This window comes from Phalacrocorax carbo, chromosome 5 (genome assembly GCF_963921805.1).
Source record: "Phalacrocorax carbo chromosome 5, bPhaCar2.1, whole genome shotgun sequence".
In the NCBI taxonomy this organism is placed as follows: Eukaryota; Metazoa; Chordata; class Aves; order Suliformes; family Phalacrocoracidae; genus Phalacrocorax; species Phalacrocorax carbo.
Window position 1 is genome coordinate 25,070,863 of NC_087517.1, and position 26,574 is coordinate 25,097,436.

The 26,574-nt window shown below is 40.1% G+C and overlaps 3 protein-coding genes across 22 annotated transcripts in view; 1 reads left to right on the forward strand and 2 right to left on the reverse strand.

The window, feature by feature from the left end:
- Positions 1 to 2,920, reverse strand: part of CHN1 (chimerin 1) — a 106,921-nt gene extending 104,001 nt beyond the window's left edge. For 3 of the 5 annotated variants that reach the window (XM_064451644.1, XM_064451643.1, XM_064451641.1), the window contains exons 1-2: positions 2,387 to 2,564; positions 2,034 to 2,167 (exon numbers count right to left, since the gene is read on the reverse strand). In XM_064451644.1, the coding sequence (XP_064307714.1) occupies positions 2,034 to 2,151 (118 nt within the window). In that variant the 5' untranslated portion in view covers positions 2,152 to 2,167; positions 2,387 to 2,564. The other 2 variants (XM_064451646.1, XM_064451642.1) reach the window with 2 other exon arrangements.
- LOC135313383 (cAMP-binding protein 1-like) lies at positions 1,685 to 20,554 on the forward strand. 2 transcript variants are annotated; one of them, XM_064451667.1, is made up of 2 exons: positions 1,685 to 2,041; positions 18,474 to 20,554. In XM_064451667.1, the coding sequence occupies exons 1-2, from the start codon at positions 1,828 to 1,830 to the stop codon at positions 18,530 to 18,532; spliced, it is 273 nt and encodes a 90-aa protein (XP_064307737.1). In that variant the 5' UTR covers positions 1,685 to 1,827; the 3' UTR covers positions 18,533 to 20,554. The 2 variants fall into 2 exon arrangements, with proteins under 2 accessions (XP_064307737.1, XP_064307738.1); XM_064451668.1 differs by lacking the exon at positions 18,474 to 20,554 and adding an exon at positions 6,523 to 7,413.
- ATF2 (activating transcription factor 2) overlaps positions 18,752 to 26,574 on the reverse strand; it is a 51,407-nt gene continuing 43,584 nt past the window's right edge. For all 15 annotated transcript variants that reach the window (XM_064451664.1, XM_064451648.1, XM_064451653.1 and 12 more), the window contains one exon: positions 18,752 to 21,429. In XM_064451664.1, the coding sequence (XP_064307734.1) occupies positions 21,203 to 21,429 (227 nt within the window). In that variant the 3' untranslated portion in view covers positions 18,752 to 21,202. The remainder of the gene's footprint in view (positions 21,430 to 26,574) is intronic.

A 26,574-nucleotide genomic window follows, 5' to 3' on the forward strand; every position in this document is an offset into this window, starting at 1 on the left:
GGCAAGCTACCTCAGCTCAGAGGACACACAGCAACGCAGTAGGCTGTGCTAACTCAACCATAAGTTAATCACAACCTCATCTGCAAACATACTGCACATTTTCTCCATTTATACAACTCACACTCTTGCATTCATAGTTTAAGATGTACTCTAAAGCTTTTACACTTATGAAAGGCACCGCATTCATTTGTTGACATACATTAGCCTTATTTGTTGCATTGTTTTATAGTCACTTTGTGTTTTCTTAAAAGGGTGAAATCTCGAGGTTTTACTCTTGGCAAGATATTGTTTAAAACCTACACACAGCAGGGTGCCCCGCTCTCTTCTCTTTGCTCATTGTCTTTTACATATATCAATGTCATTTGTTCTAACAACAGATGCGATAGCACACAAAAACATCTAATCCAATTCACTTTGTAATGCAAATTTCTATTAGAAAAATGTCATTAAGTAGATAACACACACGTGAATTAAAAAAGAATCATGTAAGCTTAAAAAAACAGGTACCTGATTTAGGAATGCCACTTTATTTAAAAGCTAAAATAAAAATAGTCTCAAGTTTTGCAGACAAAGATTGTAATGACATATTAACTACTCACCATTGAAAAAGCGCATATTTTCAGCAGCCTAAAAATTTGATTTTTGGTTGGGGACAACTGCAATATTTACCTTGAGTGCCTGTGTTAACAACCTACACCTTTTCCCAATAAGCTGCAGTTACAATGATGCAATGTAATACGCACAGTAGGCTATTTCACAAAAGCCAATGTGGCATTTGAGCACCCTCTATGTTCACTTGTGCTTCCGAGCTGAAGAGCTTGATGCCCACCCTGCAACGGACAACGTGCAGGGCCCCCCATACCTGCACCAACTCCTCCAGAAGTCCGGGGGCTCATGTGAACTCAATAACAAGATCAGGCCTATAACAACAGAGATGGTTTACTCTACTGTGAACTCTGATTTACCACCTTTTGCGTCCTGAAAAACTCAGGCAGGAAATACAAAGATAAGTGACAGCACTGTAGCTAAATCCAATACTGCATAGATTTTATCTACAGAGAACTATCTTGCAACATGTGCTAAACTTTTTTCTAGATGGGGCTTAATATGCCACTATAACAGGAATCAAATTTTAAGAAAACCCATGAAACCATTTTTATTGTTTTAAGAAACTGTACCAGTCCAAGAATCATGAGATGAATGAAAGCAAGACATCTGTTTACACAGGAAGTACAATCCACAGTCTAAACATTTTGAATAAGCTTCATATCATCACTTAAACCCACCCACTAGAAATCACTTTCGGTGCACGAGCTTCTTAGACGAAAGAGCATCCCAATTATCCTGTTAATTCTGCACTGATGTTAGCCATGCTAATTTCTGCTTTCCTTTGCATTGTTGCGTTTACCTAATGTTGCCAGAAGCAGCTTGTAGCTTTTTTCGTCCCTGCTGTAAAATTAAGCATATTAAGCATAAGCAAGCTTAATAACCCTACTTATGAGAACCCACATGTTCAACAGTTAAAACTACAGTTTTCACATGCTGGTTCCCGCTACGCTCTCTCAGGCTGTGACGCCAACCGCAGCAACACTCACAGCCTCCCGAAACCGTCCCTTTCATGAATCCGTGCTATTAAACACGATCACGGAAACGCATCCGATCGTTACGGGCAATTAAGCCCCGTGCCCCGGCGCTCCCAGGAGAGCGGGGTCCCTCGTTAGCCAGCCCGTGGCTTGGCCGCGCAGCTCCTCCGGCGACCGGGGAGGCTTGCTGAGGCACCGTAACTTTTGTCCATCGCGCCCCACAGCCGGCTCGCAGCCCGAGCCCATGCCGCCCGCCACGGCACCGGGGGCCGCCCGCGGGGCGCGGTATCCTCCACGGCCACCCCCGGGCGCGGGGTGGGGGGGGGCGGCGCAGCGGGCCCCGGCCGCCGGCAGCCCCCCTGGCCGGCGCCCACGCCCAGGCGCTGCCGTGCGGCAGACAATGGGGGCCGGCAGCCCCGCGCCCGCCGGGCTGAGGCGGCGGTTACTCACCGAACAAGGTCAGAGCCATCGCGGCGGCGGCGGCGGCGGCGGCGGCGGGGCGGGCCCGGGGGGCGGCGGGGGCTGGCCGGGCGGCGCGGGGCTGGCATTGGCGCGGCGGCTCTCGCATCAGCGGCGGGGCGCACCTGCAACACAAGTTGGGCGCGGGGCTGTCAGGGCGCCCCGCGGCACCGGCCGCCGCTGCCACTTGCTGCCGCGGGGCGGAGTGGGGCGGCTGCGGCCCGCGGCCGAGGGAAGGGCAGGGCCGGGGTTGGGGAGAACGGGTGACGGCGGCCAGGGACGCGCGGGGAGCTCCCCGCTCCCGCCCTTCCCTCCCTCTCTCCCTCCCTCCCGCCCGCGCTCACGCTGCGGCCCACCGCCTCGGGGAGCCATCTTGCGCCGCCACACGACCCGCCTTCCTCCCGCCGCAGCCGGCGGGACGGTTCCCATGGCAACGCGGCCGGCCCGCCGCCTCGCCGGGGCACAAAGGGAAGCGCCGTCCCCTCAGGCGGGGCGGCCGGCGGCGGCCCCGGCCCCCAGCCCCTCGCACGTACGTGGCACCGGCTGCGCCCCGCTCATCCCGCGGGCGGGACGGGCGGCTCCGGGTACTCTCCGCTCCGCTGAGGGGATTCTCTGTGGAAACCAGCCTCGGGGCACCGGGCTGCCCCCGGGGAGCGGCCGGGCAGGCCGGCCTGTGCTCCTTCAGCCTCGTCAGGGCCGCGCCTGCCTGGTACGGGAGAGAAACCAACGGTCTTGTGAGAAACGTGACTTCTTTAAAGCGAGGTGAAAATTTCCATTTAAATGCCAGCGAGCGCGAGGAGAGCAAAACTGTCAACTTCTCCTCAAAATGCTTTGGTTTGAGAAATTTCAGCCAGCCCAGCTGCCATCGTTTTTTTGCTAGCCGGGAGCGCAAATTTCAGAGCTAAATGCATTTAATTGAAGAGGCAGCATCGTGCCCAGTGTTAAGTCGTTTATACAGTTTGCATTTTTAACCCGAAAACAGATATTTAAAGCAAAGGTTAGCTTATACTCAGCAGATCTTCCCAGACTACGTAGGACAATCAGACCAACCTTGTTTAGCGCTACAGTAGTTTTTCACTTGCAAGAACTACTTCGCTTCCCAGATGCAAGCTGTGTGTGCAGAGAATTCAGATCCAGCCTTAGCATGATCGACACACATTGTTTACTCAAATTTAATCCATTACAGCTGTGCAAATCGACAACCTTTAGCAGGGGCTTTGGAGACATCAGCCAGGGCAACCGGATTGTGCAGGTGCGTTTTGACAAGCATCATACAGCCTGTCCCGCCTTTGCTTGGGACGCTGTGGTGGCTACCACAGTGGGTGTGCAGTGGGAGGCATGTGCTCAAGGCAAGGTTTTTGCCATGGGACAGTCTAAAGGAGGAAGAGCATGTATGTAGGCTGCATCTACTGCCACTGCAATTAATGGTTCCAGTTGTGTGAATGCAGCTCAGGGTCAGCAAGTACGTAAAATACGTTTTCTTTCAACAAGGCAGCTAAAACGTAAAGATCTGTCTGGAAAAAAGGGGTGCGTTATGTAGTTCACCTCACATGGGTTTTCATCCTCTGAATTCTACCTAATCTTTTTATAAAGAACAAGAGGGAAAGATTGTGTGGGAAAGTTTTCAATGTCTTTAAATCTTGTTTATACAACAAGAAAAACATGGGAGTTTGTCTGTCAAATATTTCAAAACATTGGTTTTTATGTTGATATATTTTGCTTAGTGTGCAAAGTTAAAAAAATAAACGTTTTATCCCAGAGTGATCGTTTCTTTCATTTTATTCCTTCCCAAATGATTTCTAATATGATGGTCCTGATTTTCATTTTGCATGTATAAAGTGCAAAAGTTCATTGAGCAGCTAGACTACTGAGAAATAATATTTTAATTGCAGGAATAGAAGAAGGTTGAAAATAGATGAAAAATGATTTGAAAAAAAAAAACCAACAAAAAAACCCTTTGCCATTCTGCCTACATGATTTGACCCTTGTGTACATGGGGTGTTTTGGTTTGCTTTGCTTTTTGGAAATAAGTTGGATCTTCATACAGATTTTTTTTCTTACATTTCCTGGAATTAAATCCCAAGCTTTTACTCCAACTTCCTTCAATTAAGTAGCCAGCTTTTACTCTTCCACTACTCCCAAATCTTTATTGCTATCTACTGAACTGTGTGTTTACATTAGAAATGTTTTCCTGTCCAGAGAGAACAACACTATTTTTCATAATAGGCATTATCACCACTAGAGTTAAGATCAGTCTGAGTGATTAGTCATTTCGATTGCCTAATAACGCCTTTGCTATTAACGCAGTTATGGCTAAAACCTAGAGAAATGTGTTGGTTGTTTCAGTTAGTTACTAGAGTCATATTTTACTGTGCCAGGAAGAGTTGATCGGAGTTTTCAAAACAAATTGAGCTCTATCATTATTTCTGATTAGATTATTTGCTTGGTTTGGGAGGGTGTTTTGGCCCAGGCTCCAGCAGCCTGCAGAGAACAGCAGCAGCTTTGGAGCAGCTTCACGGGCAGGCTCATACCTAGAGCTCTTGACCAGGTCTTGGCACAAGAAAGGGGCTGGGGGTAGAAAGGAGAGCGGCCGTACGTGGTATGTACCATCTCGCCCGACGGCAGCTCTGGCTTGTGCAAAGGCTGAGAGCCCTGATGGAGCAGGAAGAAATCAAAGGTACACATCAGAAAAAAAAGTTAGCTCAAAGTTCGCTAGGTGGAAGTCCCTTCCCCCACACCCTGCTCTTTGAACGGAGCTGAAATCCTTGTGATTTCTGTTTAACAACAACATTATCTTAAAATTACATAATTCCTTATCAGGCCAGCACATCTGAGCGCACCAGCAGTAACAATGATTTAACTACAACTCTGGGAATTTCATTAGAAGAGAGCTGGAGCTTACTGAGCGCTAACCCTCAGTCGCCTTGCGCAGGGGGCGAGGGGAGGAAAGGCGGCCGCTCCAGAGAAGCTGGCACAAAGTCCTGGCCTGGCCCTGTTCAGCCAGCGGGGATGTTCCTTCAGAGAGACCCTAGCTCGTACTTGCTCTTTTGCAGGGGAGAGCACAAAAGAGGAACCTGGTTTGCAGGAGCTTGATTTGAATGGCAGCAAGGATGAGCTTGGTGGCTTGTTCCCCTGGATCTTTAGCCCTCGAAAAGCCCTCCTTTTCAGTATTGGTTTGTTAGCATCACATTCTGTAGAAAAAGCATTATCATACTTGCCAGCTGGTAGGAATATTTGGGGGTGTATTTACAAAGTGTACCTCAAAAATAAAGCCTCCAGAAGATAAATAGATACATAGCATGCTATTCTTTTGGCCTGCTCGTTTCCCAAGCCTCAAGGCTCTTTAGACACTGCAGTCAATTACTACTGCTTCATTTTTCATGTACAATTTCATTACTGGGATTTGGGGTTGGTTTCCAGTGTTGAGGGTTTTTTGTTTTTTGTTTTTTTTTTTGGCCTCTCCACTTTTGCTTCCTTGCTTTTGGTGCTGAGCACTGCGGGAGCAATGGCCTGTTTTCCACACTGGCCTTTTTCTTTGATTCATCACTTTATCTGAGGGTCTGGTACAAAATTGCTTCTAACCACCAGATATTTATTCTTCAAACCTTAACTATTTCAATAATCATATAGTGATAAATGAGATTTTGAAATTACTCACTGACATTTTTAAAGATTTATACACAACTGTAAAGAAAGGTTCCTAGCTAGTAAATATAATGTTGTGTGAAGAAAAAAAGCCCATAAATTAAAGCTGTCCTGTATTAACGGGAAGCAGTAAAAGTGAAGATGTGGTGAGATGTTACCTGATGGCTAGGGGTAGCATCTTGTCACAGTTAGTGTCTTCCTGCCACAGACCCCCTTGACAGCAGGAAAACAGCACTGTAGAAGCCTTGTCACGTGAAGAATTTAATTTAGCTTCTAATGTGCAATTGCTGTGAGTCTGTGGGGCAGGCGGGGAGGCGGCCAAGGTCTGCCTTACTGGGCAGATTCGGACTGCACAGTATTTGCAATGGAACATTTACTCCCTGGACAATGGCAAGGCAGATAAAGAAAAAGGCAAGATAAATTCAATTGTTCTATCTAATTTAAAAGTCATCAATAAAAAGTTGGAAGACTGACTACCACGCTTGCTAGTTAAAATTAATGTTAATATAGATGACAGCTATTTGAACATAATATCAAGCCTATCACCAAACCCAGAATTGTCATTGCACATTATCAGCATTTTGGATAATTTTTCTCTCTTTGATAAGAGAACTGGCATCTGAACTTATCTTTTGGATGCTGCTGTTGTTATTAGTAATGGCAGAGTCATTTAAACACAATATTGCTCAACACTGTACAGGGATAGAGGGAGGCAGAATCCCTGCATCAGGTGCAGCAGCTACGAGCAACCTTTGCAAACCAGACATAATCAGTGTTTTACTGATGCTAGTGCTTAGATTTTGGTGGTAATTATTTTTTTTTCTTTTATCTACAGGGTACAGACTGGCAAAGTAACAGTTATTAGGAGGAACTTGCGTGTTGAGTTTTATGATCATTGCCAAAGAAAGCAAGATATGTGTAACATATCCACCTTACCTTCTGTTTTAAATCACAACTACCACGTTATAAACTGACATTTGGCATCGTATCCTGATCAATAGGAATTCCACTGTATCCCGTAACAACTTAGAGCAGTTTAGTACACAGTAGGTGATGTACATCAATGAAATGAAACATGGGCTTAACATGCCTGCTTTTGGCTCTCTGGGTCATGAAAAAATGTTTTACAGACATAGGTGACAACGACAACCTTTAGAGCTAGATTTTTTTTGCTGGTTACACTAGAAGTGAATGCCACAAGATCTAAGCGGAAGCAGCACAGGAGCACAATCTTAATTTTAAAACTAAACTAAAGCTGTTTGCTTAAACCTGCACCTAAATTACTCTTTATATCCAGCTTTTCCCATGCAACAGAGAAAACCAGCAGCACTTTCCAAGAATATCCACCTTTGACACTCAGTAACATCTCTGCTCTAACACTGCTGACATAAGTAGGCTGAAGAATGGAAAATGCTGGGCTAGGGACATCTGAAGTACACCTTCTTTTCCTCTGAATTAGGTGGCTACTTTCAGGTTCTCTGACAGGCATCCTGCCCTGCCTTTCACATCAAGAACTACCTCCTTCCTATTTTTCTCCAAGTTTTCACCTTTACTTTATTATGTATTTAATAAATGTTGATGAACTCCTCTAATACTTTCAAACACAAATTCACAGGTACTTCCAGCATTACAGTTGTGCCAAGGAAGACTGGTCTTCCTGTGTCCTGCATGTCTAAGGATGGAGGCTGGAAAAGGATTAGAAAAAAAAGTGTGCTATATGGAAAGGGAAAATCCAGAGCTACTCAAATTTCTTGTATAATCATTGTCACATAAATTGCTAGATTTGACCAAAACTGAGACTTACCTTCCATATGGGTGTGAGCTTCCTGAGGGTGCAAGCACACAAACAAGGTGCTGGTCACCCAAATGATCAGTGTGGACAGAGGTCACTCAGCGTGCCAGGGTTTGTGCTGACACTCGGAGCCTTCCTCTCGCAACAGGTTCCAGATGATGTATAAAGCAAGCAATATCAAAATAGGCAAGCGACTAAACCATTTATAACTGCAAAGGGCATTTTTATTTGCAGCTGGTCTGAATATACTTTAACACCAGACTTTTTATGAGCTTCCTTATTGCTCGTGTGCACACTTACTAGCATATGCTATCAGCACAGACTTCTAATGTGAGATCAGTTATTAATAAAATTATTAAAATATTAGGAAATTTCAAAATTGCTTGCACTTTTGCTCATGTGTAAGAGCTATGTAGTCTAAGTTACATTTTTTAAGAGTCCGGCATATGAAACACAATATGTTTTTGATTGCTTGCTTTATTAAGTGAAACGAACAGGCTAATTAAAGAAATTCCAGGAAGTTTCTGCTTTCTGTCTCCTAGGGACAAGCCTCAAGTGTCAAAGGAGATAATACCGATGGCTATAAAACACCCAAGTGTGTTTATACTGGCTGTAAAATGCAGCTTATAGCTTCTATTTAACTTTCATAATATTTCCTTTTTATACCATGCTTAGAAATACATATTAAGGCATTAGTTGAAGTAGTGCTTGTATATATTTGAAAAAATTTGGAAATTGCAGTAAAAAAAACAGAAGGCAAGCCATTGGCAAAATAGTCCTAGGAATAAACTGTTATGAGTATAATTTAATCTATAAATACTAAAAACTAAGAACAAGCCAGCCAAAAAAAAAAAAAAAATTCCTGCAAGATACTTCTAGTCCTGACTTTCAAAATGTCTTTAACCCTGAGCGGATGATCTCTTATGTGAAGCTGTAAGTTATGCCACAGAATTGGTGGTGGTTCCTCATGCAATCAGTTGCGACTTGTAGATCCACTGGATCCACCTCTAGATTCACTGTATGGCTTTGAAGAATTGCTAAAGACATTAAACCTTCTCATAAGCACCCCAGACCTGCAGTTCTGAAGTGCTGTATAGAACCTACACATTCTTAGTGCAATTATTTGATTTTCTAATACCAGAGACCTCGAAGTGGTTTCTGCTTTCTTAGAGAAGCCAATGTGTTACTGAAGCCATTCCAAAAGAATGTTTTTAATAAGGGTATTAGTTATCCCATGCAACTTGCTTCTCAGACAGAGCTGCATCTTCTAGGATACTTAGGGTTCCTTGAGAGAATGTCCAAGTCTTAGAGCACATGAAACATTTAAGGGTATTTTAAAGCTCAGTAATATCCTTTATATGAACAAGGGTGTATGGGCCCCAGTAAGGCAAACTGCATCAAATTTGAAGCTGAAATTTTATGTCATAGTTTAGAAAATGGACTATATGAATAAGAAGTGAACTTTGGAAATGTTCTGAGAATTTCCTGCTGTATAGATGTATGCAGTCTAGTTATCAAGTGCCTTTGTAGAATGAACTTTAATGACCTGAAGATGCTTCTAAGTACAAGTCTCCAAGTGCTGAGATAGCACTTGGGTATCTAATTTGCAGTTCAACGAATCTATGAGAGGTGTGTTTTCTTCCACCAGCAAGACTTTTGAAGGAGAATATAAAACCTTCCAACCCGAGCAAACAAGCACATGCACTAGTGGTACCTTTGTGCTTTACTGCTCTTACCACAGCTAACTCCGCAAGCAGGCAGGTAACGGCAGCAGGGCACAGAAACCAGCACAGAATAATCTTGGAAATGTCTTTCAAGAACCAGTATTAGCTCTTCAGGATTGCAGAGAGATGACATTAACCAAAGCAACTTCAAAGAACTGAAGGAGATTGAAGTTTTTCCTCTTAATGATTCTAAAGTGTTATTGAAGGGATCAATAGCTTTTCCTGTTAAACAAGCTGTTTAAATCAAGTATTCCTGGAGAGGAGAGAAACCAATCCTGGATGTAATAGTGGGATTTAATTAGGATTTGGGATTTTCACTATTCATTAATTGATCTGCCAGTCTCACAATAGTTTTAGTGAACTGCAAGTTTACAACAGTAATTTTCCTTAAGAAAGGACAAAAGTATCTGATCCCTTCTGAGCCCTTTTATCTGTGCCAAAAAGCATAATATATTATGTGGTCCCTACAGACAGAAGTTTCTCCTTTCTGTACTTGATGTCAGTGTTTTTTCTGGGGGAGAAGAAAAGGGGGAAGGAAGAAAAAAAGTGTTATTTCCCCTTCCCTTAATAATAAAATAATTACATCCCATGGTTGTGCACATTTTCCTTGTTGTTAACCAAGACACGTGGAAAGCCCCTCAACAAAGCAAAACTACATTAGCAGATATCCAGGTCCTAAATTGGCAATGCCAGAGACAATTACTAAGACTTGGCGACTTTTCAGCTGTGCATGCAGCAGTTCTATTTTTAAACAAAATCAGAGATCACACAACTGATCTTGCAAGCTGACGTGCATGTCACCGCACCGTCCTCCGATCTGGAAACCAACCTCACATCTTCAGCTGTAAACTCACACGATCCCCAATCAAACAGATACACAGGATACTAATTCCTGGTTTAGTCCTTCCAAAATTTGGTTCCTAGTGGTTTTCTACGTGCAGTAGAGATGTGATACCAATGCTTTCAGCCTGTGCAAATACAATTACTTCAGAATTCAACTCATCTGCAGCAACAAGTCACTGATAAGAGGAAGAGTTTCCAAAAAGCTGGGGGTTTTTTTGCCTTTTTTTTTTTAAACCCCAGTAAGTCAAGGAAGTATTTGTTGAAAAGATGCAACCAAGCAAAGCTCTTGGGCGAACACTGTGCAGTAGTGCATGAGCAGGGGGACCCAGGCCTTCACCATTTCAGTGTAGGTTGCAGCAAAGTTTCAACTGCCATTTTGCCTTTGGGTCACCAAGGGAAAACTGCTCTCTGCTCTCAGACATATTTTTAAGGAGAATGTATCTTAAACTGTTTTAAGGGAACATAGGGCAAAGAAATCCAATTAGTTTATTCTCTGAGAGTGTCAAAACCAAAAGCATTAATCCAGATTATCATGTTATATGGCGTTAAATTAATTTCCTCTTTATAGCATATAACCATTACCCATATAAAGACAAAAAAAAACATTAAAAGTAACATTGCCTATGCTCTGCCTAGTTCTTTGAAGGAATGAAAAATGTTGTGTAGGCACTATATACTGATTCACTTACATTTGTATTTAGCTTGATAGCTTCAGAAAACGTAGATGCACAGTTCAGATGGATCACCACTAATCAGGTTGCTTTCACTATCCCTTCCCCTTTATTTCAAGGTTTGATTGCATGGCGATTTGCTCTTAAGATTTCTTTTCTTTCCTGTGCGCGCAACAGAACACTTTCCTTCTGCTTGTGAGGAATCATATCCTCTTCAAAGCATCCTGCTGCTATGAAAACTTGAGAGTGAAGGGCAGATGCAGCCACACACCTGCAAGACTACAGTTGTTACTCAGAGAAAGCCACTATTCCAGCTCTAAGAAAGTGTCCCAGATCTTGGTATTTCCTCATTTATTTTTAGCCAGGACAAACAAGACAGATATCTTGATGCTTTTCAGACTGCATGTGCTAACACTCCCCAAACTCTTCCTGGTCTGTCTACGGAAACGTGCTTCCATGACAATTTAGTCCCACCTAAACCACTGCTGCTCTAGTCCTGTTTCTGCTCCCTCCTCTTTCTTTGCAGCTGCACTGGCCGTGGCCTGATGCCATGGCCTAGGGAGATAGCCAGCAGCTTCTGTCTGGGAAGCTAGAAAGCCAGATGAGCGCACAAGTGCCATCACAGCAAGGGCAGCGAGCCCACAGCAGTGTGAACTCTCAAATGACTCTTGGTGAGCTGTGCTGTGAGTGCCCTTGTTAATCGGACTCGTTACTCTGCTGCACTTCAAATATCACACAAAACAAGAATCAAAATTAAGGATTTTTTTTTATCCATCCACAAACTACTTCACATCCCATTAAATCGATGTCATGCCATCCTCATCAACTTCTACACCAACCTGCAGAATACCTGTCAGAGACCCTTGGTCTGATTACAGCCCTGGTGACCACTGCCCTGAGCATCTTGCAGTGGAACAGGGTAACATGGACCAGCAGATGGAGAAATTCAAACAGCGCATGGAAGAAGCAGACCCATAAACAAGACCCCTATCACAATGGAGTGCAAAACCACAGAAAGATGAAACACTGCAGAGCTCTCCTCAGCCAGCGCGGTTTATGAAGCGGGAGTATCTCCATTGGTGGGCTCAAATCCCATGCAGGGTGTGACTGCTGTCTCCGATCCCCAGCTTACTTGGCTGAATATGTTTCAGTATAATTGCAGGGGGGTGCTATTATTTGTTCTTGCTGTAAAAGCAAAGTCTGTTATGCTACTCTAGAAGCCAGTTCATGGCAGTTACTTTTCAGGAGTCTATTCCAGAGGCAAAATTTTAGTTTGATTTACTTTTTTAGAGTTTATATTCTTCTCTAAGGAGTTGATCAGGCAAATTGTGCTATGAAGAGGCTCATACCATTCCCTGGTAGTTCATCAGAAGAGCAGAGGGAATGGTTTCCCCTTATCTCCTTGGAGAATGATGAACCAGAGGGAGAAGCCCCCTACCAGAAGACAGATGAACATCCAGTGAAGCAGAGGTGGCTTTCAGCTTCTCGTCATACAGCATTGGCCAAATTAACATTTTTGTGTTGGCAGGTGAAGCCTGCCAACTCTGTTTGAAAGTTTGTTCAATCCTTGACAGGGGAAAACTCCCCTACTTGCCCGAGGCTGGCAGGGGAGGCGGGGGGGGGCCAGTTCTCAAGCTGCCGGGCAGCAGGCAGTGCAGCATCCCCGCCTCTACAGGCGCAGACTTGAGGAAGCTGTACCTTTCCCCAACCTCTCTATCGTCCTCCCTTCAAGAGCTTAACGTGCTGTAAAACGTAGAAGATAAGGGAAAAAATAACAACAAAAACCCCACAAACTTTGTGACAATATAAAGAATGTAGTTGCTCAAAATATTTAGCAGTTACCACTAGATGGCATTTTGTTCCTGAGAAATTAGAAACTCCCAGGTTTGAATTACTTGTTACAGAGAGAAGGAAACAGTAGGAAATGGAATTACTTACCTCATTCGGTTAATAATTTATTATCCATTGTCTTGTATAAGCAAGACATCACTAACACAAGACCTCTTTCTTGCAAATTTATAAATCCCCTTTATATAAGTATCCTTGTAACTTCTCTTCAGCCCTCTCCTCAGTAGGTAGAGTTTTAAGCTGTAGTCAGCACTTACCAAAATGTTTTCCACATTTTTAAATGAAAGACAAATGTAGGCCAGTCACAGACCTCGAGCACGCCATGGAAATCTGCCAGAAATGCCTTGCTCCAGTAACTGTACACAGTATTTCCTGTTATTTTTGGATAAATGCCTAATACAGATTGAGGAACAAAAAATAAATCCTGTTCAGGAACAGAGCGGTCACAATTTAATTATTATGAAAAAAAAAATTTCATAATATTCACTTATTAATATTATACTTTGCACCAGTTCATTTTAATTTCAGCTTGTACAAGCTGTGATGTGAAAGATGACATTTCCATTCTTAATCTTTGGAGGGTACGATGTATCGTACCCAGAGGTGCAATGAAGTTCTACTGGGCGCATCCTGGGGTGACATGTAGGTAGCTTGTTTAATGTCCATAAGCCACTCAATATCTGAGTAAAACCAAGCAAGAGGATTTCCCTTACTACTCTGCAGCAAAACGTGAGACTGAGAAGTAAACTATTAACTTCTTCCTTAAAAGAGACTAGAGTACCGTTAACTCTTACTTACAGAAAGTCAATACACCTTCAATAAATGTACATAATTTAATTTTTCATGTACACAAATGTACACAATATTATGAGGATGTTTTTCATTAGATCGTCATAAGTACTGCTGCTCTGTGCATACAGCAGCCTGTTTAACAGTTCATCACAGCAAAATTCTGCAATCAGGATATTGACATATCTTCATTTCCCACTGAAAATCTGAAAGAAAAACAATCAAAAAACCCCAGAACAGAACCCAAAAGATATTCCAAGTATGCTCTTTGAAAAACAATTACGTTTTTCTGTAGTATAAAACATCATACCGACATGCTTCAGAAATGCTTCAATTTCAAGTGGTTTTTTTATACTTAGTGTATCTGAAGTATAGGTCTCACACCAAGGTCTCTTGCTATCAAGGTCTTCGGCTCCACTGGCAATGGCAGTGGCGATTGCTGCTAGCCGCAGGCAAGGGCTGAATGGTTCTTGGTAGATTTGGCAAATTATCAAAATCTTTCAGGGTGGAGGCTTATGGCAGCATTCAAATAACCCGTAAACACTAATATCATAGATTTCTGAGCACTTGAAAAATAAGACAGAAAATATTCAGGAGAAATCCTTCCCTGCTTAGACTAAGCTACTGTAAGGCTCTAGGTACAACAGCGACTTCTGAGGAGTAACTCTGGGCCTTAAAAAGAAATGCAATATTGAGTTAGAAGAAAAAAAGAGAGATAATAGCTGGATCATCATGCACAGAAAGTCTGTGCATCACTCAAATTTTCTTTGACTAAATTATGTTTCCTGGCAGAAGCACTGATGGTGATTAGCAGCTGGCTAAATCAGATCCTGCTCTCATACTTGCTTGGGAAAGCCTCACTATAGAGGGAATCTAACTTCACTAGGGTAAAAATTAATCTTTACCTCTTCATAAAACAGGCACAAGTCTCTTTGAAATTGTCATTGTAGGAAAGCTGATTTGGTTTAAGTCAAATATTTAGAAAAATTTATGTGACTCTTTTTGTTTAGTAAGTATACACATGCACTTTTTTTTTTTTTTTAATTTAGCATAATATTATTCTCCAGCAACGTGAGCTGGACTGAAATAAATCAATAGATATGTCAAAATAAATCTTTGTGCTTGTAACAATCTAACTCTGCCAAAGTGGTGACATTTTCTTAGGTAGACAAGACCCACAGGATTTTATGCACTCTAACGACCACATCTGGGTGCCTGGCGTATTATAAAGGGCAGTTCCATTAAGTGGGGGTGTGTGCCCTTATCTGATAGGTGAAAACAACAACAAAAATCTAAACTAGACGTGAAATTACAAGAGCAGGTAAAGATAATGCATTTTTTTCCCAAAACAAAATGACTTTGCCAGTCCTTTGGAATAAGGAAAAGGCCAGTATTTATAACAAAGAGGCACTTACGATTTAAAGACACTGTAGAAGGGAAGCATCCAAGTCAGTATAACATGTTTCCATCCCGAGGAGGCCAGAGCTGTGCCATGCGATAGGCAGAAGCGACAAATACAACTCTGCTGACAACTGAGAAACGGCGTTCCAGTGTGTGGGGACTGGAAACAGAGCTCAGAGATCTATGGCCAGCAACCTTCTTACAGAGCACTCAGGAGAGTGCTGCATAATTTATAGAAGAAAAAAAAAGAGTTATGTCCTATTAGAATCAGAGCTCTAAAAAGTTTGGGTAAACTGTTAGAGACAGCATAAAGAAATCTTTTATATATTCACACATATGTGAAAGTCATAAATTGTAAACTTACTAGCTGGAGGTTCATTAAATATTCAACAAAATCATCAAGCCTTGAAAATGTTCCTCTCATCCAGTGAAATATACAGCATCTGTTCATCATTTACAAGGATTATCTACTTTTTCGGCAAAAATCATTAGCCCTTTAAAGCAATTCTGCTGAAAGGGAGGGCAAAAAATAAGAAAACTGAAATATTAGCCTTTTGCTTGTTTTGAAATCACAACCATGCTGACTATAAAGTTTGTTGGCATTTTATAGACAACCGGAATAACTGCACTCTATGTTATACTGCCTTTAAGAGTATCTTCCTCAACATACAGTCATGAATAACAAGATGTTTATACTACTTACCTCAGGTGAGATCAAAACATTCCTAACATCACTGTAAACATTTTGAAGAAATATATCATCACAGAACGCATCTCCATGTCAGTGAGCGTGTCAGAGAAAAGGGCTGGCGTAATTGAGCAGTGTAACACAGCACCTTCCAGTTCAGAGAGAATAGCTGGCAAATGGCGTGAACTTTTTTTTCTCCATTTCATTTTCTTAATCTATTCAGAAAGGCAATTTATTTTGCTGCTAAAGCAGAGGGCTCATTCTCTCTTTACTTGTCTTTCTTTTCCCCTGATTAGAATCCTAGATGTAGGACGCGAATGCAATTTCCCATTTTATTTTTAAGCATAAACAATCCCGTAGGCTTTTTGAAATCAGTTTCTAAAATGCATCAATCCAGTGATTTATCAAGGATGGTATTTTTGTCTTCTGTAACAGACTAGAACAAGTAATTCAACTAAAGGGAGGGAAATATTAGTTATGTTCTGTGCCAATACTAACTTGCAGCGATACAAGAGCAGGGACTCTTTAGGCAGCAGAAAAAACAAAACAAAACAAAACCAAACCAGAACAAACTCTTTTGTCTTACAGGTAGCTCAACACACCCATTGGACTTGCATTCATTGCGTTCAATCCACCTGGGGGCAGACGGTATTGAATGGAATCATAATAGCTCATGTTTGTACTTTGATGTGTTAAGCTAGCCCTAGGCGAGAGGTAGGCGAGGAAAGCCTGGTTACCTGCAATTCTGTTCCTCTGAAGGTATCTATGTGACAGCGCACTCATTCCTGAAGCTCATCTGCTCAGTCTAGCGCTGACAGATCTCCCTTAGCTACAAGAGTACTGTCCTTTAAGCTCATTAATTGCAAGCTGGAGTATCACCAGGCCCTGCTGCCCAAAGAGGTTACAAATACTGCCCACTCCCTACTCTCCTTTATTTCTGCTATTGGCATTAAACAAACAAAAGTTCCTAGAAGCATGACGCCTTTTCTTTGCTTCAAGCTGTTTTGTACCTTTCATGCTTGTTACCATTTCCAATCACTCTATGCAGCTTAAGCTACTCTCTCTTTACCTATGGATTAAAAAGGATAAATATATTTGCATGATGATTTCAAAACACTTTTCTGATTAAGTATTATTCCCAGATTAAATTTTGTTACAGGTAGTTTATTTAAAAATTTAAGAACCTTACTCCCCTCCCTCCTCTTCCCCAAGAATGAATAGGAAGAAAGTGCTTGAAATAACATACATCATAATTTAAAAAATGGTAATAGAAGAGGGATAGAAACTTTGAGCAAGGTTTAAAATAATTTCACAAATTGGATCAAGTTTGTGTGTCTTGTTATTCTATTGACAGCCATGTAATTAGATTATAACTAACCCCACACCTAGGAAGTTAAGAAACTCTTTTTGAAGGTAGTTGCACTTTGCACAATTATGAAGCCATCAGCGTACAACCTGCCCTCATTAGTTGCGCAGAGCATCTGTAACGGGATTTTTTGCAACACTAAGAATTCCATACTGGGGATTCATGATGTCCTTCTAGAACTACGTACGTATTTTGTAATGTATCTTGTTCTAGGAAGGTGTCAACGTCAAGATTTCATAAGCCTCTCCTATCTATTTCAGCTGAAGCAGGTCTACAGTGTGCAGGAATTCCTCTCCTGACTACTAACTTCTTGAAATTAAAGTTTGCTATGGGGTTAACACAACCAAGGAGGAAACAATATCTGAAAATAAGAAACTCCACGCTAAATATATAAACATTATCAGGGGCTCATCGTACAGAAAGAAAAAAATATTTTGAAGAGGAAGAAAGTGAAGAACAAGAAAGGTCATGATCTTAAAATTCCATGAAAAAAAAAGTCATATTAAAACCTAAAATTATTAAAAGGTGAGGAGACTTATGATTAAAGAATATAAAACTTTGAAAATCCTAACTGTTTTATGATAGTGTCATCTGGACCTTCCCTACACAGTGTTATGCAAGGGTCATGTTAAATAAATCATACCTGTATTCCTGTTGATACAATGGATAAAGATAAATGTAAAGGAAAGGACTGCCGTAAGCCGATCCTACACTCGCTGTTCTGCAATGTAAATGAGGCAGTTCAAATTATTTCTCTACCGAGGGAAGCAACAGGCAGCATATAAATGCAAACAACCTTCATTAGACACATTGTCATGAGTATATTAATCATGTCAAGAAGCATTGCTGAAGTTTCCTTCAGTGCAATTTAACATACCTTACTTTATTAGGATGCACTTAATTTCACTATGTTTTCTCCTCATTATCATTTATGATGACCAATTAAAATGTTTGTGTCTGTCTCTAAGCAAATTACTTCTGTAATTCCGGTAGCTGAAATCACCACTCATCCAACACTTCTGTCATCTCGTTCCATCAGTGTAGTATCTTTCTTTGCCCAGCCTCTATTAGCATTTTAAAGAGAAAGAAGCTTACTTGGCTTGGATGGTTAGGTATAAAACTGGGTCTTTTTACAGTGTAGACAATAAAAAGTAAGTTGGTTCCCCCCAGTTGCCCTGTTATACAGCCTTTGTGTTTTTTTTCCTTGGAGTGACAAGAGTAACCCATATAGTCAGAAAAAGAACATAATGAAGCAACAGAGGGCTCAGGTGTTATTCTCACATTGGGCTCAAAGTTGTGCACAGTTTAAATTCAATTTCCTTTGGCCAACGCATGCAATAAATGCAAGTACACAGCAACTTTGCTTTTTTTTCCCCCCTCCAAAGCCTCTGTATGAGTGCTGTCAAGAGCTTTTCAAACTATGATGTAACAGGATGTGCCACACCATATGTCATGTTCCCAATATTCATAAATAAGCCCAAATCAGTTTTAATATTCTAGAAATCAAACATGAGAGCATGATCTTTTCTCAGCCTTTCATAACAAAACTGTGAGCAGTTCATCTGACTATAGCTGTTACTTCCTAGCTTCATTTATATTAAGACCAAGATATCTGCAACTTAGCTGGAAATTCTGATTACACACAACGCGCTCTTTTGCTGCAGAGCTCACGGCAAGCAGCAGTGGCCGAGCAGCATCTGGGATCACCAAGCTACGTCTATGAACTCCTTTATCTGCGGATTATCTTGGGCTCCTGGAACTAAGGATACAAGGCTGATTCCCCAGAAGCTGCTGGAATGCAACTGCAGAGCAATGGAATGTGTCTTATTTTCTAAGGAAACATTATGAGTTCTTTACATAACATTACTTCGACGTTATAGTAATGACTTCCAGAAGAATGCTGCTAATTGCAAGGATGAAGAAATAAGTCTGAAGACAGTGCTGCCTTTTAGAACAATTATAATTTCATTAAAATAGGAACATAACTTAAAGATAGATTTTATTCTCTTTGATGATTTACTCATGCAAACTGCACATAAAAGAAAACAGTACAGTTTGTGAAACATGTCAAATGTAAAGACCCAAAATGCTAAGTACAGAAGTAGTGTGACGTACGTCTCAAAACGGAATCCGTGGTAGTACGACAAATAACTTTTCTCTATTTGCTGAACACAGATTTTAATGGTTCTTCTTCCAGCCCCACTGTTAAATTCATTAACTGTTTACATGTCTCCTATACACTTATGTAGACTTATTTTACAAGCGTGACAGTTTTGTTATAAAAAAACTCCACTTATATAAATATGATTTAAAAGCTTTTGTGTTTAGGAGAGCAAATTATGGTATAACCAACGAGGCCTTATCTAGTCCACCAAAACTACAATGAAAAATGACTGTATAGCTTTCTTGCAGAATTCACATTTTGTGCCTTTGCAGTTAATTTCCTTCTCACAAGAGGTCCATTGTATTTCACCATCCTGGAAACGTTCAGTAACTGTTACAGCTTTTTATCTTGAAATTGGGAAAGTAAGACTTTTAAACACATGAGGTTATCAACTCAACTTTCTTTGTTTTAAAATACAAAATATTTAGAATCCCTATTATTTTCATGCTTAAAGCCCTGCAATGATACATATATGACTTAGATACTTCTTTGTCCAGTTTTCATTATAGTATGGTTGTATATATATCTATTGTAGAAATTGTGATTTTCCTGTGGATCAGTTGCGATTTTAGATTTAAAACTGAATCAAATAGAAACTTGATGGCACTGACACTTAAAAACACATAGTATAGTGTGGAGAAGGAAGAGCAAATGAACTACACAACCCATTATAAATGCATTAAATCTTTGTTATATACATAATGGAATCCTGCTTTACTGCCAGTTGCTACTATGCATCTGCTTTTGCTATTATACAAAGTTTTCCGACCTGAAAGCACACATCTACTTTTTTTAAACAACTTAATCTATTGTAAAATATTGTACTGTATTTTGAACATGAGTACAGAATCAAAATAGATAATGGCACATTTAAAAAACTCAGTATCCTACAGATGACTGGATAATGAGAAAAAGTGTACCTACAATCATCTCATCAGAAACAAACTACATCATGGAATGTTAGTTATCCAAGTTCGCACAGTAAATAACATTTTAAAACTGCAATCACCTATCAGCCAGCATCACATTGAAGGCATCTTTAAACATTCAAGCAAAAGACTGCTGGCATTAACTACTGAACCATTCTCACGCACACACCACACACACCACATTATAATTACATTGTTTCCAAGATACGGTAGATACTGATTTTTTTTTTCCACAAGAAAGGTATCAAAATTTTTGCTACTAAAAGATGACAGTGCTTACACAAGAATTAAGTACAAGTTAGCTTGCAAATACAAGACAATGACAAAAAAAAGTCTTGAGTTGTCTGAAGAAGGATTTTAGGCTTTTCTGGCATCCAAAACCATGAGTGAACTCCTTACTCTGCGACTCAAAAATCCACAAAATATCAGCCTACTTTGGAATACTAAACATTCCATATTTGATAACCCTGTATTTTACAATATGCTTACTGGTTTCAGCCTAGCAACAAAGGGTATTTATAGATATCTATTCTGACTGGAGAAATAAAGCTCTCCTGCCCCCAGAATGAAAGCATTGGCGGGGGGGAAAAAAAACCACCTGACATAAATTTAAAAGAAAAAAAAAAATCTCAAATCTATTTAGTAATGATCCTCATCTAGGATAGGTATGTGCATAAGAGTACTGTATCTCATATACTGTACTGGCCCTATTAAACAAATTAAAAACCCCAACAGTTAAAAAGCCAACCAAAATTCTATACAGAAGCCAACCCAAATGTTTTCCTCCCAATGTTCTTCCTCTCATAATGTGCAAAACAATAAAAAGGCAAAAAGACTAAAAGCAAATTTACTGTTACTGTCTTTCTCTTGCCTAGTGCTTTATGACCTTGCTAACGTTACAAAGTCAATAGGGACTATGCAGAACTTTGGTATAAAAATGTCACATAATATTACTATCACAGTCTTGGGGATGACCTTTAGTAATTCACCCCAATGTTTGTTGAAATAATACCAAATTAAAAATGAAATAAACCACATTGTACTGTACACACACTTTACACATTAAGCACAAAAAATAACTAGTAAAACTAATACTTAAAAAAAGTCTTTTGCAAAGAGACTAGAACTGGTGTTCTGTCTCACCTTTACCTGCCAATCATTAAAGCCAAATTTAAGTTGGATTTTTAAAAACGAATAATTTTAAGCTACAATTTCTCCTAGAGGGAGACTGGTCTTTTGTTGATTTCCCTTTAAAGTCACAAATGTATATCTAAGAAACTGATGCAATATAAGTTTTTAATCAACTTCCTGAAGGCTGTGACTGAGAGGGAGGCGCCATGACGATCTGGGAAAGCACCGGCTCTGTGCTCTGGTCCGCCATCTGAGTGAGAACGGAGGTGGCCACTGCTTCTGCCTTGGAAGTTGAGCTTACGCCGTTCGAAGTGCTGACAGAACTGTGCTGAATAGCTTCCGTGTGTGGACTGCTTGGCACCGATATGTCTTCTGAACTGTCGTCTTTATCTGCAGCTGAAGAAGAAAAATTCATTTATTTTTTTCCCTGGAATGCCCACCACCACGTCCCAGGTAACAGCAATCATCCCTTAAATAATTAACATTCATGGTGTAACATAGCACAAATTGCAAAATCTTATTTTCAATTTTTAAAGAAAATACTACTATTTTATGGACTGCAGTATGTAATATTCAGGAAACAAGAGTATTTTCACATCTTCAAAGTCATAATTAAAATTTTCCCATCTCCTGCCTAGTAAATTAGCTGGTGGGTACCACACCTAATTCTGATGATGAATGCTCATGTCAATAAGCAATATATATAGATTAAAAATGCTACCAGGTCTCTTGATGCTATATGAATTGGCTTTAGATTTTTAACATATGCTATTTATTGCGTTTGCTTAGCAATCAAATGCAAAAGTAATTAATATGTTTGATCATGAATATGGTATCTGAAAAAATATTATTTACAACGCTATATTAATTGGATAACACTTCCACAAGTTTTCAACCCACATTCTTAACAGAGTGAAGTTCAGTAACTTCTTTAGTATACAAATGCCTCTCGGTAAGATTTAAAATTGTTAAAACTGGTTTTAAAAACATCTTCAGGAATACTTCAAGTGTTCTCCACAAAGCTGAAGTGAATTAGCCACACAGTTGCATCATTTTTTCCCATGACCGAGGATAAACAGATTAAAAATAATTGTCATTATGCAAAACTAGAATTTACAAAATGAGCATGATTTAAAGTGTCTTTCTTGCACAGACATCCTAGTCATGCTAAAATCAACCCTTTTTTTTCCAGAGTTGCAAGTTAGCCAAGGCACTATGCAAACACTGTCAAGCAAAAAGCTGAGTTAAAGACTAAAAAACCCCCAAATCAAAATAAACCTACTGTTTTTCACTCAAAATTAGAAGTATGAACACCACATTTACTTACTACTTTTTTTGTTAAATCACTTTGTGCTACTTAGTGTTTTCAAATATTTTTCACAATAGTTTTTATACCCTGACCTAAACCCAGTATACAGATGGAATACTGAAGTCCCTTTTAAAACACTACTGACTATTGTACAACATAACAACGTAGAAAGATACACACAAACATAGCCAGAAGAAGCACAAAATATTGCTTGTGACATAGCAATGGGACACAGCTTGATTTTCTCCAGACTTATCTTTGCAGTCCCTCTCAGATCTGCTTGAGATTGGCCTACAAATTCAGAAGTTACCCAGGGGAAGAGAAGGGATGGGAAAGGATGACACTAATACTAAGAGATGAAGACCACCACGGTATCATGGCCTTGTTTCCATAGAAAACCAGGCTAATAGCAACTAAAAGGAACACTAAGCATGAACAAACAATGATGAAATGAAGTTTATGATGTACTGAGGTTTATATGACATACTAGCTACGGGTAAGAAAATTCACTAAATTAGCAAGTCAAGTCCCCAGCATAAAGACCTTTGAGCAGCCCCATGCATACTAAGAACACGCTCCTCTTCAAAGCCTGAAAACAACAGTTCTATCATCGACTGCTTCTGGAGAAGAACGGTAAGGTCAAAAAGGATGGGTAAAAGCAAGCAAAACTGCCATATTTCTTTCTAAGAAATACTGCCTTCACAAAGAAGGTAGCAATTTCTCTTACCCCTCTACTGCAGGAGCACAGACATAATTCTTTGAAAGTATCATAATGTTCTTATCCATGAGGCCAACTATTCTACAAACACTGCATTCAGATCTTTCAGGCATTAAAGAGATAGAGACAGATGATATTGAGCTAGGTCTGCTGACAATTACCACATACCCTAAGGTTACATGGTAACTGTACACAGCAACAGGAAGAAAATTAAAATACTTCTGAAAGACGTTTGTGATCCTTAGTAGGATTTGCCCATTCTAGAACGAGTGCCAACACAGTTAGCACTGTTCAACAGGTTTTCATCCTTGCTATACCTCTATCAAGACCTACAAGATCTCATGTAAAAATAAGTAAGAAGGAACACACGCAGACTTTCTTAAAAACAGAAACTCTAGTGCCGCTTCCTGAAAAATACTAAATTACTAATTACAAGAGTAGCATATTTTCCCCCCCCAGACAGAATAAAATGGCAGCAAGCGGGATGACATGTATCGAATACAGTCCCTGCTGTAACACCTGCTCCTCCTCTCCAGAGCTGCTGTTATTCTCCCATGAATCTCAATCTTCCTATTATGCTTCTTTTGCTGATCCCTTATTTCCTTGTTGGCCAAATCCTCCTTATCCTCAAGAAAAAGGGTTAGTTTTAAATGCTACAAACCAGAGGTAGAGAGGAAGTGGAGTAGATGATTATCCTTCAGCCAGAGAAGGATGGTCTTCCATTGTTTCGTATCCCTTAACATAAATGTTGTTAACTTAACTCAAAAGAAATGTGTGTAATAATATCACAGTGGTAAAGAACATGAGAAAGGCTTGATTTTCTGATTTTAATGGGCTTGGAAAGACCGTATATGCAATGGAAGAAACAGTTATGAGAATACTTATGATGACCAATGTACAATAGAAGTCTTCATATCATTGAGCACATGAACAAACAAACTGTGCCAAAGAGACAAAAGCACACGATTCAGGTGTTTTCAGATGCCAGGGGCTAAGAGGGAGGGAGCTTACAACAGACGGGTGATTATATATAAAATACAGACCTAACACTAGTTTATGGTAACAAATTTGACTGGAAGTGTAAATCCTTGCAATAACTATGAAATAATATTTAGAAATGAAATGCCACCTCATTTAGATAGATAGCTGTTTAGATTTCCTTCAAAATCCTTCCTTATGTAGTCCTAACTTTACAGGAATAGTGGCCAAAAGCTGAATGCAGAATTCCAGTTGAAGAATTGAAACCAAACAAGAAAATCTACTCAATGAATATAGAAGATACTTAAAGTCACCTTATTACAAAGGTGACTTGTTTTCTTAAGCCTGAAGACTGGGAATAAAGAACAAAGGCTTTAAGAACACAGGAAAGTAATACTTAAATTCCAACAGGCTTTTTTCTTAGTTGACTACAGAATTGCCAGGCACAGGACTCTGTGGTTTCAAGCGTGCAACTGATACATACCAGAATCATCATATAGCTAACAATGCAGAAAAAAGCCTAGGCATTCTAGCTTTTTAATGGACCCCCAGCTTTGCCTCAAACCAAGGAAAATGCATGGTCCAAATTAGAAATTAACCTACAGAAGTAATGTGTGCTGTAGAATGTTCAAAATTTACAGACCTACATCACAAGAACTTTCCTAAAGGCTACATAGTTCTAGACAGGCTGCGTCATGAGAAGGAGCAAGCCATTTTGGTAATGGAACACAATGTGGGCTAGACTGAGCTACAGAAAATATTTTAAACACACCAAACAAAGCACAGAGGAGACTTTTGAGGATGTACTAAAAAGTACCCTTTTAGAGCCATCAATCATTGCTATTATTTGCTTCTTTGCATTACTTACCAATAGCTTTCAGTAAGGTAAGCAAACAAAGAGGGATTTCAGTCTTCAGAAGAAAAAAGCCCACCAAAACCAAAAAAGGAGTGAATGTGCAAGCACTGACATGTGATCTGGAACTCCTTTCGATCCCCTGACAATCATTAGAAAGGAATCCTCGTGGTAATTCTCACCAGGCCATCCATGGGCCATAGAGGGATTCAAGCCTAGAAATACCCATTTCCACTTAGCTGGCCTTTGTGAATATCCCCTGCAGTCACCAAAGTATTATTGCCTGTCCAGAACAGGCTGTAGGAATACAGTGGTTTGAGTAGTTCAAATTATTCGAGGTCTGAAACTGGTTAGTCACTTTCTACCACTTCTTGTAACTAGAGAAAGAACACAAAAAATCCTATTTAATACCACCTACACTGCAGCCTCTATTTATCTTCCCTATATTGTTTTGTATAAATGTTCTTGACTATTGTGACGTCTTTTTGAAAAACATGAAGAATGCCTGAAACACCCTTTTCAATTTTTTCTTTTAGCAACTCTAATTTGCACAACACATTTTCTTCTCAGAAGTTTTCACCTTTTTCTTGCTCCAAGTCCAGAAAAAGCTTGAGAAAATATAGGAGTATTGCAGAATACTTTTAAAAACAATCTGGTATAGAAGAGTTAAAATGAAAAATAAATGAATAGCATTTAGATTTCTCCTATACATGGCAATCCCCCCACCCAATGTTTAAAGATGCATTCAGAACCAATAGCATCCTTCTCTGGGAAATAAAGAAGTTTAAACTGGCTGAAATGTCAAACACTGCAACAGAAATTCATCCATATTGCCCACTTCTGAAGCAGGCACAAGACTTTTTAAATAAGGAAAATATGATCCCAAGAAAAATCTTACAAGAAGAAAGGGGCATGTGCACTGTCATCCTTTTCACTTGGCCTGAGACAAAAACGTGCCTGGAAAATCCAAAAGAGCTTCAAAGATATGTAAAAGTAGGGGCCAAAAATACCCTGAAAAGCAGTAGATTATTTGTGCCTATTTAAGCGCATCATAGATGATACCCCATTAAGTAGCGGACTTAGCTGTTAAAACATGATCTGCATGGTATAAAATAGCACTGGCTCAGCAGTGCACAATATTCAGCACTGCAGGAGTTCTGTAATCTGGTGTCTTCAATTTCTTCCACAGAGACAGACTGTTAAACCACTCAATATGTTTTTGAAGCAATTCAACTTAGATTACTTGATGACCATATTATGTTTATTTAAAAATACTTTCTATGAACACCATTTTCATGAATGTATTAACTGAAACCATTTTTTCCTCTCATAAATTGTACTGCGGCTAAGTAACTTAGCCAACACGCTGTCCTAACAATATTCACACCGAGATAATGTGACAAAATCCTTTCAGAGGGATGGCATGACAGCTATCATTCATGTTCAACTTGGACTTTCAAGAGACTTTTCAAGAAACTAGGTGAGCTATGCTTCCAAATCTCCTTGTGTACTACTATTTTTTTTTAAATGTAGGCTTTTCCCACTGACTAGTATTTTAGTTCTTATTCATTTTGCGTTCTTTACTGAATTAGGAACATTAAAGTCCTCTGTGAGGGCAGAAAATAGCCATTACTAAACAGGCCATTTGTCAATTCTTCAACAAAGAAATCCGTAGCATGAAAT

Bases quoted from the DNA above. Each gene is read 5' to 3' on its own strand.
- LOC135313383 (XM_064451667.1), top strand. From the start codon at position 1,828: ATGCCGCCCGCCACGGCACCGGGGGCCGCCCGCGGGGCGCGGTATCCT. The intron at 2,042-18,473 runs GTCAGAGCCATC...CTTTTGCTGCAG, and splicing joins GCGGTTACTCACCGAACAAG to AGCTCACGGCAAGCAGCAGT.